Source organism: Schistocerca piceifrons, chromosome 2 (genome assembly GCF_021461385.2).
Source record: "Schistocerca piceifrons isolate TAMUIC-IGC-003096 chromosome 2, iqSchPice1.1, whole genome shotgun sequence".
In the NCBI taxonomy this organism is placed as follows: Eukaryota; Metazoa; Arthropoda; class Insecta; order Orthoptera; family Acrididae; genus Schistocerca; species Schistocerca piceifrons.
Window position 1 is genome coordinate 611,884,932 of NC_060139.1, and position 17,340 is coordinate 611,902,271.

Genomic DNA, 17,340 nt, shown 5'->3' on the forward strand with positions numbered 1-17,340 from the left:
TGTAATAATCTCACTTTGTGATGTACCCAGACAGTTCTTTACATGCCGGAATGAAGTTTTGGATCTGATCAAGAGTTACAAAGATTTTGTGAAGGTCCATGGCCTACTTTATTTCAACCCCTTCCAGCTCTCACCTAAGCGCCATGTCCATGCCATATACATCTAGCAAAATTATGTTCGTGAAGACCAGGAATTAATATGCTTGTATGAGAGGGGATGTAGGCTATGACAGTGGTTCTCAAACTGTGGGACGCAATCCTGTGGGGAGGGGGGGGGGGGGGGTGCAAAGGGGCCACATATAATTATGAAAACAAAAATATATTCTTAGGAACAAACAATTCGCTTTATCTTTTGTCAATCAAACGATATGCCAGTGATCGGTTTGAATTTTGCCTGACATCGGTGTTAACGCCAGACGTGGTCGACGACAATGAAACCGCTGTCACGTTTTCAGCATTGTTTGAAATGATTGGTCGAGCTTCATGACTTCCTTCAACACCACTTCGGAACAAAGCGTACCATGTAAGCTGAGTAGGCTTTGTTCCAGAATGGCAGTGCTTCCTTCGATACTGAGCGGAATACCCTTTATTGCCTGCACTATTAATCTTTCCATAACTATCCCATGCAGTGCAAGGTTTGGCTAGTGTATCTCAATGCATCCTTATAGTGTCTACTATAGGGATGCATTGAGATGCACGAGCCAAGACTATAATTATAATGACAACTATAGTTATAGTCTTATAATTATGACTTTGCGAGGAAGACTTGACTGCAGTATGAAGCGGTTCCTGATTAGTGAGAAACATCAAGACAGCAGTGGTCTGTCAAGTGGCAGAGGGGAGGGAGATACTCCAAAGGCGATAATGAAGAGGTATGATGAACTATTTAGTGCTAGACTTCATAAAAATTACAACCAATGGTGAATAATGTCTGCAGTTTGTAGTTTAATGAGTTAGCTGCTGTTGGCACGAAACCTACTGAGTTAAAGAGAGATCTTGAAACCAAACATCCTGAATTAACGGGAAACCAAAAGATTTTTCTATTTTTTTGTCACGAAAATCCAAAAGAACTTTGCTAGAATGACGAATGTGACATCTAAGGCCCTTCTAGCCTCTTATTAGATTTCTCATGGAATTGCTAAATGCAAGAAACCACACATGGTTGCAGAAACTCTGTTTTTACCAGCAGCGATAGATACAGTATCAACAATGTTTGGTGACTCATTTGCTTAACAGTTGAAAAGTATTCCTGTCCTAAATGGCATAGTACATAGAAGAATTTTAGACTTTCCTAATGACTTACTCGAGTAGCTTTGGAGACCAGCCACTTCAAATTTTGGGCCTAGAAATCTGGCCATTTATGCCATTATTTAAAATGTTACTGTCACATATGTAATTGATGTATCGTAAAATGTAATAAACACTAAAAAAGGCCAAGCTTCAAGATTTACTTTGGTTCTTTGAAAGATTACAAATTTTTAAATAAGGATGACAGAAAATAGAGAGGTTAGTTATTGAGCATTTTCTTCCTCTCGAGCTTCCAAAATTTCTTGCTCACTTAACAAACATTGTTTTTGTAGCAGAAGTACAGCAAACTGTGAAACCTGGCAAGTACATGCTCAAAATTATGTCAACACAATCAAATACTGGCTCAATACTCTCGACATCAGCTGTTTCATTCTCTAAAGTTTCTTCAGAAATGTTTGTAGAAACTGACAGCAGGAAGCAGTACTTGCAAAGGGACAGACAGTGGGACATCTGTACATTGTTCTTGTATGATAAGAGTCCATTTTTTGAGTAGTAGATGGCTCATGTGTTGGGAAAATTGCAGCCCAATCTATACTTGGACACAATCATTGGAACATGGTGTTTTGACCTGCGCTATGCTCAGGGGCAGTCACCAAAGTGTTAGAACATTACCTTCAAGCTCAGCAAATTGTGTTGCGTGGTTAAGGGTGCAGTATATATGTGTAGCTGTAATCAGTGGTGTGACTGTATGTTTTATCATTCCTACATATTTGTGTTAAATTTCATTTGATCAACAGCTTAAATTATTACTCAGAAAACCACACAAAGCTGTTATAACCAACTGTCATAAAAATTTAAGTATCAATTTTTTGTCAGTACTTTGTACACAAATGTGTCTAAATGAATCCCTCTCTATAAAACAATGGAAAGTTTAGGATGGCATAACAACAATATTAGGAAAGGATAGATTGCTACTCACAATACACAGGGGGCACTGAATCACAACAAGGTACAATGAAAAGACTGGTATGTATTTAAGCTTCAAAAAGACTTCTTTTAAAGTAGAAAACACCTACAAATTCGCACAAGCAGAACTCTCTTACAAAGAAGCGCTGTCTCTGGCCACTGCCACTGCCAGAGACAGTGGTCATGTGTGAGCGAAAGTTGTGCTGTTTGTTTGTTTGTTCTACGTTAGAAGTAGTCTCAGCTTTTGACTGAAAGCTGAAATGTACAGCAGTCTTTTTGTTTTGCCTGTCTGCAACTCAATGTCTCCTCTGTATGGTGAATAACAGTCTATCCGTTTCACAGGATTGTTGTTAATCTCTATATACAGTTTGTCTTGTTATGAAATTTTCAACTGACACTCATCATCTATTACTGCTTAACCATCTTAACCATGGACCTTGCAGTTGGTGGGTAGGCTTGCGTGCCTCAATGATACAGATGGCCGTACCGTAAGTGCAACCACAATGGAGGGGTATCGGTTGAGAGGCCAGACAAACGTGTGGTTCCTGAAGAGGGGCAACAGCCTTTTCAGTAGTTGCAGGGTCAACATTCTGGATGATTGACTGATCTGGCCTTGTAACACTAACCAAAACAGCCTTACTGTGCTGTTACTGCGAACGGCTGAAAACAAGGGGAAACTACAGCCGTAATTTTTCCCAAGGGCATGCAGCTTTACTGTATGGTTAAATAATGATAGCGTCCTCTTGGGTAAAATATTCCGGAGGTAAAATAGTCCCCCATTCGGTTCTCCGGGCAGGGACTACTCAAGAGGACGTCATTATCAGGAGAAAGAAAACTGGCGTTGTATGGATCGGAGGGTGGAATGTCAGATCCCTTAATCGAGCAGGTAGGTTAGAAAAGTTAAAAAGGGAAATGGATAGGTTAAAGTTAGATATAGTGGGAATTAGTGAAGTTCGGTGGCAGGAGGAACAAGACTTTTGGTCAGTTGAATACAGGGTTATAAATACAAAATCAAATAGGGGTAATGCAGGAGTAGGTTTAATAATGAATAAAAAAATAGGAGTGCGGGTAAGCTACTACAAACAGCATAGTGAACGCATTATTGTGACCAAGATAGACACGAAGCCCATGCCTACTACAGTAGTACAAGTTTATATGCCAACTAGCTCTGCAGATGACAAAGAAATTGAAGAAATATAAGATGAAATAAAAGAAATTATTCAGATAGTGAAGGGATACAAAAATTTAATAGTCATGGGTGACTGGAATTCAGTAGTAGGAAAAGGGAGAAAGGAAACGTAGTAGGTGAATATGGATTGGGGCTAAGGAATGAAAGAGGAAGCCGCCTGATAGAATTTTGCACAGAGCACAACTTAATCATAGCTAACACTTGGTTCAAGAATCATAAAAGAAGGTTGTATACATGGAAGAAACCTCGAGGTACTGAGAGGTTTCAGATAGATTATATAATGGTAAGACAGAGATTTAGGAACCAGGTTTTAAGTTGTAAGACATTTCCAGGGGCAGATGTGGACACTGACCACAATCTATTGGTTATGAACTGTAGATTAAAACTGAAGAAACTGCAAAAAGGTGGGAATTTAAGGAGATGGGATCTGGATAAACTGACTAAACCAGAGGTTGTACAGAGTTTCAGGGAGAGCATAAGGGAACAAGTGACAGGAATGGGGGAAAGAAATACAGTAGAAGAAGAATGGGTAGCTCTGAGGGATGGAGTAGTGAAGGCAGCAGAAGATCAAGTAGGTAAAAAGACGAGGGCTAGTAGAAATCCTTGGGTAACAGAAGAAATATTGAATTTAATTGATGAAAGGAGAAAATATAAAAATGCAGTAAATGAAGCAGGCAAAAAGGAATACAAACGTCTCAAAAATGAGATCGATAGGAAGTGCAAAATGGCTAATCAGGGATGGCTAGAGGACAAATGTAAGGATGTAGGGGCTTATCTCACTAGGGGTAAGATAGATACTGCCTACAGGAAAATTAAAGAGACCTTTGGAGAAAAGAGAACCACTTGTATGAATATCAAGAGCTCAGATGGAAACCCAGTTCTAAGCAAAGAAGGGAAAGCAGAAAGGTGGAAGGAGTATATAGAGGGTCTATACAAGGGCGATGCACTTGAGGACAATATTATGGAAATGGAAGAGGATGTAGATGAAGATGAAATGGGAGATATGATACTGCGTGAAGAGTTTGACAGAGCACTGAAAGACCTGAGTCGAAACAAGGCACTGGGAGTAGACAACATTCCATTAGAACTACTGACGACCTTGGGAGAGCCAGTCCTGACAAAAGTCTACCATCTGGTGAGCAAGATGTATGAGACAGGCGAAATACCCTCAGACTTCAAGAAGAATATAATAATTTCAATCCCAAAGAAAGCAGGTGTTGACAGATGTGAAAATTACCGAACTATCAGTTTAATAAGTCACAGCTGCAAAATACTTAAGTGAATTCTTTACAGACGAATGGAAAAGCTGGTAGAAGCCAACCTCGGGGAAGATCAGTTTGGATTCCGCAGAAATGTTGGAACACATGAGGCAATACTGACCCTACGACTTATGTTAGAAAATAGATTAAGGAAAGGCAAACCTATGTTTCTAGCATTTGTAGACTTAGAGAAAGCTTTTGACAATGTTGACTGGAATACTCTCTTTCAAATTCTGAAGGTGGCAGGGGTAAATACAGGGAGCGAAAGGCTATTTACAATTTGTACAGAAACCAGATGGCAGTTATAAGAGTTGAGGGGCATGAAAGGGAAGCAGCGGTTGGGAATGGAGTGAGACAGGGTTTTAGCCTATCCCCGATGTTATTCAATCTGTATATTGAGCAAGCAGTAAAGGAAACAAAAGAAAAATTAGGAGTTGGAATTAAAATCCATGGAGAAGAAATAAAAACGTTGAGGTTCGCCGATGACATTGTAATTCTGTCAGAGACAGCAAAGAACCTGGAAGAGCAGTTGAACAGAATGGACAGTGTCTTGAAAGGAGGGTATGAGATGAACATCAACAAAAGCAAAACGAGGATAATGGAATGTAGTTGAATTAAGTCTGGTGATGCTGAGGGAATTAGATTAGGAAATGAGACACTTAAAGTAGTAAAGGAGTTTTGCTATTTGGGGAGCAAAATAACTGACGATGGTCGAAGTAGAGAGGATGTAAAATGTTGACTGGCAATGGCAAGGAAAGCGTTTCTGAAGAAGAGAAATTTGTTAACACTGAGTATAGATTTAAGTGTCAGGAAGTCGTTTCTGAAAGTATTTGTATGGAGTGTAGCCATGTATGGAAGTGAAACATGGACGATAAATAGTTTCGACTAGAAGAGAATAGAAGCTTTTGAAATGTGGTGCTAAAGAAGAATGCTGAAGATTAGATTGGTAGATCACATAACTAATGAGGTGGTTTTGAACAGAATTGGGGAGAAGAGAAGTTTGTGGCACAACTTGACAAGAAGAAGGGACCGGTTGGTAGGACATGTTCTGAGGCATGAAGGGATCACAAATTTAGCCTTGGAGGGCAGTGTGGAGGGTAAAAATCGTAGAGGGAGACCAAGAGATGAGTACACTAAGCAGATTCAGAAGGATGTAGGTTACAGTAAGTACTGGGAGATGCAGCAGCTTGCACAGGATAGAGTAGCATGAAGAGCTGCATCAAACCAGTCTCTGGACTGAAGACAACGACGACAACTACGACGACGACAACAACAACAACAACAACAACAACAACAACAACTGACAAGGAGAGTTTGAGTGCATCTATATCTGTGAAATGCTACATCTGACGCCATCACCCCCTAATTGCCAGAAAGAAAAACTAAGACCACAGGCTCCCATTAAGCTTGTACTTAGTATTTGACAGAGTCTGCTAATTAACCATCGTCACTTTCATACTTTATTTGAAAAACTACAACTTAATGTGTAAAATATGAAATTATAATTATTTACTGTTAACCACTTTTAGAAGAGACCAAAACTGAGACAGTCCTTGAAACTTGCTTTAGCCACATCTCGTGGTAATGTTATAATATATCTAAAAACAAAGATGATGTAACTTACCTAACGAAAGCGTTGGCATGTTGATAGACACACAAACAAACACAACCACACACACAAAATTCAAGCTTTCGCAACCCAAGGTTGCTTCGTCAGGAAATAGGGAAGGAGAGGGAAAGACGAAAGGATGTGGGTTTTAACGGAGAGGGTAAGGAGTCATTCCAATCCCGGGAGCAGAAAGACTTACCTCAGGTAAGTCTTTCCGCTCCCGGGATTGAAATGACTTCCTTACCCTCTCCCTTAAAACCCATAACCTTTAGTCTTTCTGTCTCCTTCCCTCTTTCCCTACAAAACAACCTTGGGTTGCGAAAGCTTGAATTTTGTGTGTGTGTGTGTGTGTGTGTGTGTGTTTGTTTGTGTGTCTATCAACATGCCAACGCTTTCGTTTGGTAAGTTACATCATCTTTTGTTTTTAGATATGTTTTTCTCACGTGGAATGTTTCCCTCATTCGTAATGTTATAATATCATATTTAAGTTATTGGTTTTCCGCCAGATGACTCTGGATGAAATGGAGCGTAAAAAAGAACGCATAATGTTGCTGTCCCTTCAAAGGAGACAACAGCAAGAAGAAGCAAAGGCGTTGAAGGAACAAGAAGCACAGCGCAGGCGAGAAATGGAAAAACTGCGGCAGGAAGAACGAGAACGTAAGAAAGAAGAGGAACGTCTCCGCAGAGCAGCCATTCTTGAACAGTACAAGCTTAAGAAGGCCATCGAAGAAGCAGAGAGAGAGGTAATTTTATTGCAGTTTGTTTATTCGGGATTTACTTTGCAAGTAATAAATGCAGAAGCAGTTTACAAGGCATTGGTTTACAATACAATTGGATTGCGGTCGAGTTGTCTATTTTATCTTTATAAAATATTTTGACAACTTCCCTATTGCTGATTTTGTTGTTTACTATTTGGTTGGAGTCCAAACAAATCGGTGTCTACACTGGATGAATGCATGCAGGGAAGCTATGGAAATATTGTGTAAAAATAATGCGACAATTTGGCTGCAAACCTAAAGCCTTGTAACTGTCAATGTTGTACAGAAAGATTGAAGGATCACAGGACCACAGTTCCATTGTATTCCATCAATACAAGTTGTCTTATAAGAAGATCTCGCGTAAGGATCATGTACCCTGTGTGTAGGCTCATCTATATCCCTCGGACACTGCCCTCGCACCTCCTGCTAACCCTTCCCCCTCCCCCCAATTAAAAAAATCCTTCTACTTCTCTTGTTGCCCTGTCCACTGCTCACTTTTTAAAATTTATTTATTTAAATAAAGATTGCTTGTCTTTTGTGAATAAGAATGGTTCACCTTATTACCAATAGTGATTGTATTGTGCTTGGTAAATTAGTTTATTGCACAAACAGCTGAGGCTAGCATAAGCCACACAGATACATGTGTTTAAATTTACTCATTTTATCATCAATAAATAACATTCTTTGTGAATTCTGGGTTATTAAAAAGTTGCTACAAATTTCAGGGTAAACTACTACCAGAAAAAGTTGAACTTTCAAATATGAAACCTGTTCCTAAGATGCGTAACAAATCGTCGGCAAGTTCTCGTCCAAGGCCGAAAACAATTCATGTTGATAGTGGTAGTGTGGATGTCCAAGAAGGTATACTGAGTCCAAGCCGAAGTAAAAAAGGATCAACATCAAATCTCACAGGTATGGAGTTTTGTAACTGCCTCTCATCTGTACTGTGTATTGGTAATATATCTTTGTGGTTGCCTTTTTATATCTGTATTTTGTCTTTTCCTTAAAACAGCAGTTTTTTTTAGATGAATATATCATTTTAGTCATGGGCATCTTTTTTTTATTATTATTATTTTGTAGCTTCTGAGCAGGCTGTTCATATAATTGATTATGCTGTAATTATTCTTCACTTGTGTAGAAGCAATTTATGCTATTAAGTAATCTGTTCACATCATTGCCCACAATGTGGAAAAATTTAACATTATTATTTATTGTTGAAATTGCATATCAGTTTTCTATTATTTTACTTTTGGAAAGTTGTTGTGTGTATTTTCTGTGCTATGCAATTGCCCTTAAGAAATTAAATGTGATTGCTGTAACTGCATATAAGTCTCCTGTGTTCATGTCTTATGTCACACTTGTTTTTATTATTATGACATTCAGGTAATTTCGTCAATACTGCAAACTATCAAATAAAATTCTCGAGCTTTCAATGGCTAGCTGTGCCATTGACGTCAGGAGTAAAACTACCGACTGCCAGGTCTGGCACTATTTCCCACATACATATGTATGATTACAGCCACTGGTACCAATCAGAGAGGGCCGAAATGACGCGTTTGCGGAAGGTGATTTTGGGCAGCTCATAGCAGCTTTGGCCCACCGTAGGACTGAGTGGCATCAGGTAACATGAGGGGCCGGTGCCACGTTTGAAATTAATGCTCTTGCCTCCGTACAAGTGTTAAGCATCCATCATTGCTTCCTTCCGACATCCGAAGCCTGCCCCCATGCTCTACTCAGTGTGTATCCCTGGTCTCTTTTGAAACTGTTGCTGTTCATTCTAATCTCAGCCTCTTTTTTTTATAATGGAGTTGCAGTATGTTGACACATGAATCATGACTCTTGTGTTCTCAAGCTGTATTTTGCATCTGAGGCGATGCTCAGCTATGGCCGACTTGTCGAGCTCTCTTTGGTTAATATGTCTCTTGTGCTCGTTAAAATTCTCTGCAACTATACAAATTGTCTGGCCTATATAGATGCTGCCGCACTTGCAAGGGACGCTATTTACACCAGGCACATGAAGAGATCTGTCGTCATTAATAAGTCACAATGTATCTTGTATCTTGGAGGCGGGTCAGAACACTGGTCTCAATCCATGTGTCTGCAGCACACGTGTTAACCTGCTGCTTGTTGCCCCACAGTATGGCAGGAAAGCCACCGGCTTGCTCTCTTCTGCCGAATCACAAGTCATCCTTCTTCGGTGACATCTCAAAGCATTTGCAATGTCTGTCTTACAGTAGCCATTCTCCCTGAACACACGCATCAAGTGCTGCAATTCAGCCTGTAGCTGGTCATCGTCAGAAATAACTTTGGCTCTGTGTATTAACATATTCAAGACCACATGGTGGTGAAAACTACCAGCGTTCAAATATTGATCATTGTGTGTCAGTTTCCTGTACACTGAATGATCAGCTTATCTCCTGCCTTCTGCTCAACTAAAACATCTAAGAACAGTAGTTTGCCATCCTCCTCCATCTCAGTGGTAAATTTAATATAAACGCAATCCATGCCATTCCTCATGGTTAGTATTTGATTTTGGTGGCTTACCTTTCGACATCATAAGGGTGACGGTTAGTCTGATGTCTTCAGCTATGTCAATTAGAGATTCTGAATGTACTGCTCTGTTCAACTAATAATCTCCAAAATTGGCAGACATTGTGGGACTGGTGAAAAATTAAGGGGTTTACTCATTGCTGTCAAAGAGCTGTCATCCAGTTCTTATTTGGAGAGATTAACAACTGTTCTGTGGGCCTTATCGTTATCCATGTCTGTTCCTCCATTAGTTAAGCAGTCAAACTTGATACATTGCATTAGCCACAGAAAGCTCAAGAATTTTATTTGAATTGAAGTGGCTTGAAACCTGAGGTTTTATTCAGTGATGCCACTGCAAAAGTCTTGAGGACACTGCAGGTTATCACTATAAAGTAAGAGGAAGGCATTACGTGGACTACAGTACAATGTTTAAGGACACAGAGATTCATTAAATTCTATTATTCAGCACTGTTGTAATGACCAGTATGCTTACGTAACTTTTGTGGCTTCCAGTCCACTGTGCTGTCAGTATTTGCATTATTATTTTCCTCCTTGTTCTTTTAAAGCATTTCCCTGTAACTGCTTTTGTTGTGCTTGATACCAGTACTTTATTTATTGAGATTTGAGTTACCTGCATGATTTTTCATTTTCTTGTAGACACAGTTTACAGCCAAAATCTGAGGAGGGATTATTATCGTGGCTCACAGGATAGTTTAACAGAAAGATTCGAAGAGCGGAGAGGTGGTCCAACCTCTCTGTTCAGAGGTGAGATTTGAAGTGTTTATGAAACTAACATTTCTTTCTTTTTTTATTTAACATTTCTGTTTTTCTGGCATTTGTCTGAGATGCTTAAAATGTGTTTCCAAAAGCATAATGATCAGTTCTGTAAAGTTGGTTCAAGGGATGGTTGCCTACAAAAGCTAATGAAGAGTCTCCTATCCTAAGTGACATTTACAAAAAACAAATTATGGTTACTTTTAGATAAAATGTGAAAAAATTGCAATATTTTTGACATAAGAAATTCACTTATTCCTAAATCTTCTTCCCCTAACTTAAGCTGTAGTCTTATTTTGTATAGTATATTTGTTGACCTACTAGAGCTTTTTGTCTTCGCCATGTTGCCATTTCTTCTGCTTGTTCCCATAGAACAAGCATTATATACTAAATTCTGCAGACAGTGTAACAATAGTGTTGTGTTCTTTCAACTTTTATTAATATTTCAGTCCTCATTTAGCCCAGCTTTGCTTTTTATTGACACTTCAACTTATACTTTCAACTTATACTACATAAATTTTGTTAATTTTCATCTCATCATCATGGTAAGTTTGTTGTTTGTTTGAAACCTAGAATTGTTAATTCTTGAACTGAAGAAGTTAACATGAGATCCTATTTTTCATGAATTTACCCTTAATAGTTCCACGTCATCCGAAGCCTAAAAAAAGTTCTGGCAGTTGTCAACAAAGGTGTACAAGTTTAGTGGAAAATTGTGATGACAGTTTTATTGGTATGCTGAATGTCATGTTTTAGGGTTCTCGCAGTATGTTTGTACATTAATATTCGTAAAATTTATTTCCACTGCTGAACATTTTAATGTGAATGCAATTACTTTTGACACTCTTATTTGATGCAATAACTAGCACCATTACAAATTAATTACTGTAGTTTCAAGCAATGGAAAGTCCAAGTTGGATTGGAGTATCAACAAACTTGCAAGAGATAGATGGCTACTCACCATTCTGGTGGTGTGTGTGTGTGTGTGTGTGTGTGTGTGTGTGTGTGTGTGTGTGTGTGTGTGTCTCCACCCATCCTGTGGCCAAAAGCTGAAATGTGTAACAGTATTTCAGTATTTCCATTGTGCTTCACTGCTACTCAGCGTGTCATCTTTAGAGCGCAATCTGTTCTTTTTGTAATATTGTTAATTACTCTGGTATGTCCTTCAGACTAATATATTGGAGTTGCATTAGGGAGAATGGTTTTTCAAATCTTTCAGAATAAGTTTTAGATTTTTCATGGTTTTTTTGGGATGTTACCTTAGAAGAGGATGTGGGCAATTTCTCCCCATCCACCTCCCCGCCCTGCCCCTTGGTTCCCTAACTCAAGCTTGTGTCAGTCTCTAATGTCTTCACCATCAATGGGTTGTTAAATTCTAATATTCTGCCCTCCTTTGTCTTCAGAGGTGGTTCTTTTATTTGCACAAGACAACAAGTGTACAAAGGAAGTAACATGCCGTTAAGTACCTAATGCTAATCATTTCGGACAAATTTGTGAAACAAGGCAAAAACAGTGTTTGTTTAGTTAATTTACAATGTTTCACCAAGAACTCACAGCTGATTTGCTCAAAACGTTAAAGAGATAAATTAAGTGAGACTTAGCACAAGAATCAGATAAAGATATGAGAAAGCAGTTTGAATTGGGATAGAAATTTAGAGAGGGGGTAGGGGTGAAGAGCACAATTAACTGATTGCTGACAACCAGTGGTTAAGTGGGTATTACATGACGATGCCGCAGTAGACAGCGATAGCTCGCGCAGTAGGCAGCGATAACTCGCGCATGCACAGAAGGGTGTACAACAGTGCTTTCTGCTTGTTATTTGGTTATTGTTAGTCGGCTAGTGGCTAATTTCAGATTTTCGTGTTGGGGATCTTCTGAAGTTTTTGTCCAGCAAGCATGTTTCATAAATGCAGCAAAGAACCTTTTTTCGCAGTACTCTTTTACACTAGCTGTTTGCAAAATGATTTTTTCTATTGATGACTTCGTATTCTAGAAACGAAATGAGGCAAAGAGGCATTAAGAGTCTTAAATCAACCATGCAGGGAGGAAAGGTGTATGTATGACCCACTGTAACGTAATAAGGTAGTCGGAAATCGTTTTTTTTCTGAGTAACATGCGTATAATGTTATACACTGATTTTCGATTTGTATCATAGTGCCTTAGTTTACGAAAGTTCATGTTTGATTTGATTGTGTCTCTCGCTTGATTTCAGCATGCCAGAAAAGAGAAACTGGCAGTGAAAGGGAGAAAGTCCTTGCAGTTTGGCCCAGTGCAACAGATGAGGACTGCAACTTAATAACACAAGTACACCTTTAAGTATTGGTCCTTTAAAGTGTTGCAAATTGCATTGCACATGTCTACAACTACTTTTGAACTGGTGGGCCGTGCTATCCTGTGGCTAAAAGCCAGACTTAAAAGATTCCGCAGTAACCAGGAAATATATTGTTACTGTCAACCTGCAACATAACAGAGCATTTACCAGAATTTTATTCGTGACCTAGGCTGGCTTAAACACAAAACATATAAACCCATAATTTAATTCTTACTTTTGAGAATATGAGAGTGCCTCTATCATGACCATGTCACACTTGCTAATTCCATCTTCTGTCATAAACAGCAACTTCTCGAGACAGGTCATGTCCATCCTCACGAAGCTCCGAAATTCCTGCGGATCTTCAAGCTTCAATTCTTTCATAAGCAGTGAATATAATCCCCTGCCTTTGTCCCTTCTTTTCAGCCAGGATCAAACTCAACAATATCTGGCTTTTTGTTTTGTCTTCGTCCTGCCCTAATCGGAACATTTACTGTCGCTACCAGGGCAATAGCTCCAAAAGCAAGTGGGTCCTCCATGTGCAAAATGCTGTATAAATACATATACTTGTGTAACCAAGTGTCGTAATATAAAACTAATCGTTGAGTCTGTAATTCAGAACAGTAGTAACCTACATAAGAAAATAGCAATTACTTAACAAATAATGATATACATTTTCTTATGAAATAGGAACTTTGAGTGGCATAAACAATTCAAACGGATGATGTTCCAATATGCCACACGGTCCCCTTTGTGTTTCGAGCAGTAGAATGAACAACTTTACAAAAGATCAGACAGTTCTGTTTGCGTTTTATGTGTTATTACTACCTACTGCACATGCGCGCCGGGTGCATCCCACGTGGATGGTGTAATAGGTCTACGTGAACCAGCCTGTAGTTACAAATATTAACGCTTGGGGTGCTGGTGCGTAATTCTACAGTTTAGGCACATCATGTAATACGGGCTTTTATGAGATCCTCATAGGAGTCGTGCTATAGTGAAATCAGATTTTGCTGCTGTTTTTAGCACAATGAATCAATCAAGTGGTGAAACCAAAAGAAAAACTGAAGAAAAGACTGAAGCTTAAGAACTGAAGTCTAAAATAATAGGATATCTGACCATATCATTAGTTGACATGGAAGTCGGTAATAGGTATCTAAAGACGACTCATTTTGCTCTGAAACACATTTCACTATTGCTTTCCAAGTCAGATACTAATATGTGACAGACAATAAGAACAAAAACAAAACTTCAAGTGACTTTAAATGTTTGGTCTCAGGGACCTCTATGAAGAATCAGGTATTTTTACTTCATGTTAAAAAAATTATATGCTTAAGTCCATGCCTGATATCTGCAAAGCTGTCCAAACAACACTTCAACAATTCATGTATGCATATTAACTATTTTCACTCACCAAATTAGATAGTGTGGATCATTGCTGAACAAACAAAGTATTTATTCAGTGTAACCAGTTAACGTTTGGTTTGTAAATGTGAACAGTGAAGGGTCTTGATTGCTACTTACCAGATATTATCAACTCCTGATCAATAACTTCTACAGAAGTTTGTAAACTTTGAAAATGTCTCTTATTGTTCAAAGCCAGATATTGTGAACACCATGGAAATTCCGTTTGTGACTAACCTCCTCCTCCTCCTCCTCCTCCTCCTCTTCCTCCTCCTCTCTCTCTCTCTCTCTCTCTCTCTCTCTCTCTCTCTGCATGTCTGTGCGTGTGCATGCACGATTTATTTATTTACACATGAAGTTCCATAGGACCAAATTGAGTAGCAAATCTCCAAGGTCATGGAATATGTCAATACATGGAATTACAAAATAAACGTAATAACAGATAAAAAAAAAGTTTAAGAACCCAAAAAAGTCAGTCCATAAGTTCAAGCAAATGCAATCAACAATATAATTTAAGAATCAGCTTAATTTTTCAAGGAACTCCTCAACAGAATAGCAGGAGTGAACAATGAGGAAACTCTTCAGTTTTGATTTGAGAGCACGTGGATTACTGCTAAGATTTTTGAATTCTTGTGGTAGATTATTGAAAATGAATGCAACTGTATACTGCACACCTTTGTGCACAGGAGTTAAGGAAGTCTGATCCAAATGCAGGTTGGATTTCTGCCGAGTATTAACTGAGCGAAGGCTGCTTATTAATGTGAATAAGCTGATATTGTTAACAAGAAATGATGATAAAGAATGTATGTATATTGAGAGGCCAATGTCAAAATACCCAGACAGGAACAGGGGTTGACAAGAGGTTCGTGAACTTACACCACTTACTCCCTGAACCACCTGTTTCTGAGACAAAAATATCCTTTCAGAATGGGAAGAGTTACCCCAAAATATATACCATACGACATAAACGAATGAAAATAAGCAAATTAGACAAATTTTCGCTTCGAATGGTCACTTTCTTCAGATACCATTCAAATAGTAAAAATGGCAGCATTAAGTCTTTGAACAAGATCCTGGGCGTTGGCTTTCCATGACAGTTTATTATCTATCTGAACACCTAGAAATTTGATGCGTTGAGTTTCACTAATTATATGCCCATTCTGTGAAATTAAAATGTCAGGTTTTGTTGATTGTGGGTTAGAAACTGTAAAAACTGTTTCTTACGGTGATTTAACGTTAGTTTATTTTCTACAGGCCATGAACTGCACTGTATGAAACCGAGCCAATGGGGAGGGACTGTAAGTTGAAGCTGACTGCTGACAGTGGTGACGTGACATGACGTGATGTGATGTGATGTTCCACATTTTCATCATAAAACACTTATTTATCTCCATACAATTCCAAAAACTTCACAATTTCACACTCTTGGTATTTTATCAACCAACCATATGATGACATGGTGGAGGCAAACTCGTGACTGAAAATCAAACAGATTTAATATGAGACTGTCAGTTACATCATAGGATTTGCCATAATACTTTGTTCATATGGGCCGTAGTTCACAAAAACATGGTTCAAGTTCCTGTAGCATGCCACGTGGGAACATACTTTAGGAAGGTTGTAAGATGAAGCTGACTGGTGACAGTGGTGGAATTCAGTGAAGTGTAAGCTGATAAGTCATTAGACAGAACTGCTGGTTAGTACTTACTGTCAGGAGGCAAAACATGTAGTATTGCCAATAAATGCACATAAAATTAAACATACACAATACTAGTATAGCCTTAAGAACTGTTATTTCCTTGATTGGACAGGAGAGGAGGATAGGCTGGGGCAGGTTAAAAACGAAGGGCGAATCACTCTGACCACATGGTAAGAGGTATCCACCTGTAGTCTGTCGTTTTTTGTTGATTTCTCTGATTTGTCTTTCAGACTGAGCAAGGTGGTGCAATGGTAAGACATTGGAAAGACATTGGACTTGCATGTGGGAGAATGTTGTTTCAAATCTTCCAGAATGCAATTTATATTTTTCATGGTTTTGGTAGATTGCTTAAAGAAAATTGTGGGATGATACCTGTAGAGGAGGAGTGGGTGATTTCCCCACCCCCACTCACCTCCCCACCCTTCCCTGTAGTTCCCTAATCAAGCTTGTGTTCAGTCTCTAATGACTTCTTCAATGGGTTGTTAAATTCTAATATTTTGTCCTCCTTTGTCTTTCAGAGGTGGTTATTTTATTTGCCCAAGACAACCAGTGTACAAAGGAAGTAACATGCTGTTCAGTACCTAATGCTAATCATTTCAGACAAATGCTGTAAACCTCCCTTCAGTCAAATCAGAGGTAACACTTGGTCCTTGTATCTCAATGTTGGAATCAGTGGCGGATACACATGGGGGGCGCACGGCCGCCCACAGTGTCACCCTTGCCACCCCAGCCAGTTAGCCCACACTCTGTTCGTTTGTTTCTTTTGCCAGTCAACTCGACTGAATCGAGTTATCAAGTAGTTGTACTTTCTATGTAGCCCATGTATCTGCGTCACTGTCTGGCACAATGATAGCTAACACACAAAACGCCCTGAATAATCGTGATTCTGTTATGCAAGCATTGCCTGTTTGTCCTAGATCTGACAATCCTACTTTGCACGCGCTGTACAAAATATTTGCTTGTCCACGTGCATCTATGGCTAAAGTAGAAAGAAGGTTTTCAACATTGCAGTGTACAAAGACATGGCTGAGGTCAACAATGGAGGAGGATCGACTTAATGGCTTAGTTCTGTTGAACACTCACCCTGACACTGATTTTCCTATTGACCATGTAATTAACCAATTTGCCAGGAAGAATAGGCGCACAGAATTCATCATTTAAGGAAGAGAACCACAATTGTAACTTCTTTATATCACAAGATGGCATTGTCTTGTATATGTGTGTAATCACTTTAAATAAAACTTTCTTAAACTTTGCAAGTGAGTTGATTATTTTTTATTATGTTAGTAAAAAGGTAACTCAAGATATCTTTAGCGCCCCCTCCTTGAGGTTTTTCTGTATCCGCCACTGGTTGGAATAAAACTAACCTTTAACAAAAGAGTCCTATAAATAATGTTGTCTTTGAGTAATGTGCACGTTCCTGGACTTTGTTAGTACATTCTGTAAAACAGTATATGCCTTTCTCTTGCATATGCCGTAAGACTCCTATTTTGGAAGTAATATAATAAATGTCATAAAATATTTTTTACACTTCTTATTACAGTGAAACCTCTTTATAACTTCCTCCATATAATGTTTTCCTCTATGTTACGTCAGTT

The 17,340-nt window shown here is 38.8% G+C and overlaps 1 protein-coding gene across 3 annotated transcripts in view; it reads left to right on the forward strand.

Moving 5' to 3' along the window:
- LOC124773042 (patronin) overlaps window positions 1–17,340 on the forward strand; it is a 399,845-nt gene that overhangs the window by 327,221 nt on the left and 55,284 nt on the right. For all 3 annotated transcript variants that reach the window (XM_047249368.1, XM_047249369.1, XM_047249370.1), the window contains 3 exons: window positions 6,777–7,013; window positions 7,754–7,940; window positions 10,215–10,322. In XM_047249368.1, the coding sequence (XP_047105324.1) occupies window positions 6,777–7,013; window positions 7,754–7,940; window positions 10,215–10,322 (532 nt within the window). The remainder of the gene's footprint in view (window positions 1–6,776; window positions 7,014–7,753; window positions 7,941–10,214; window positions 10,323–17,340) is intronic.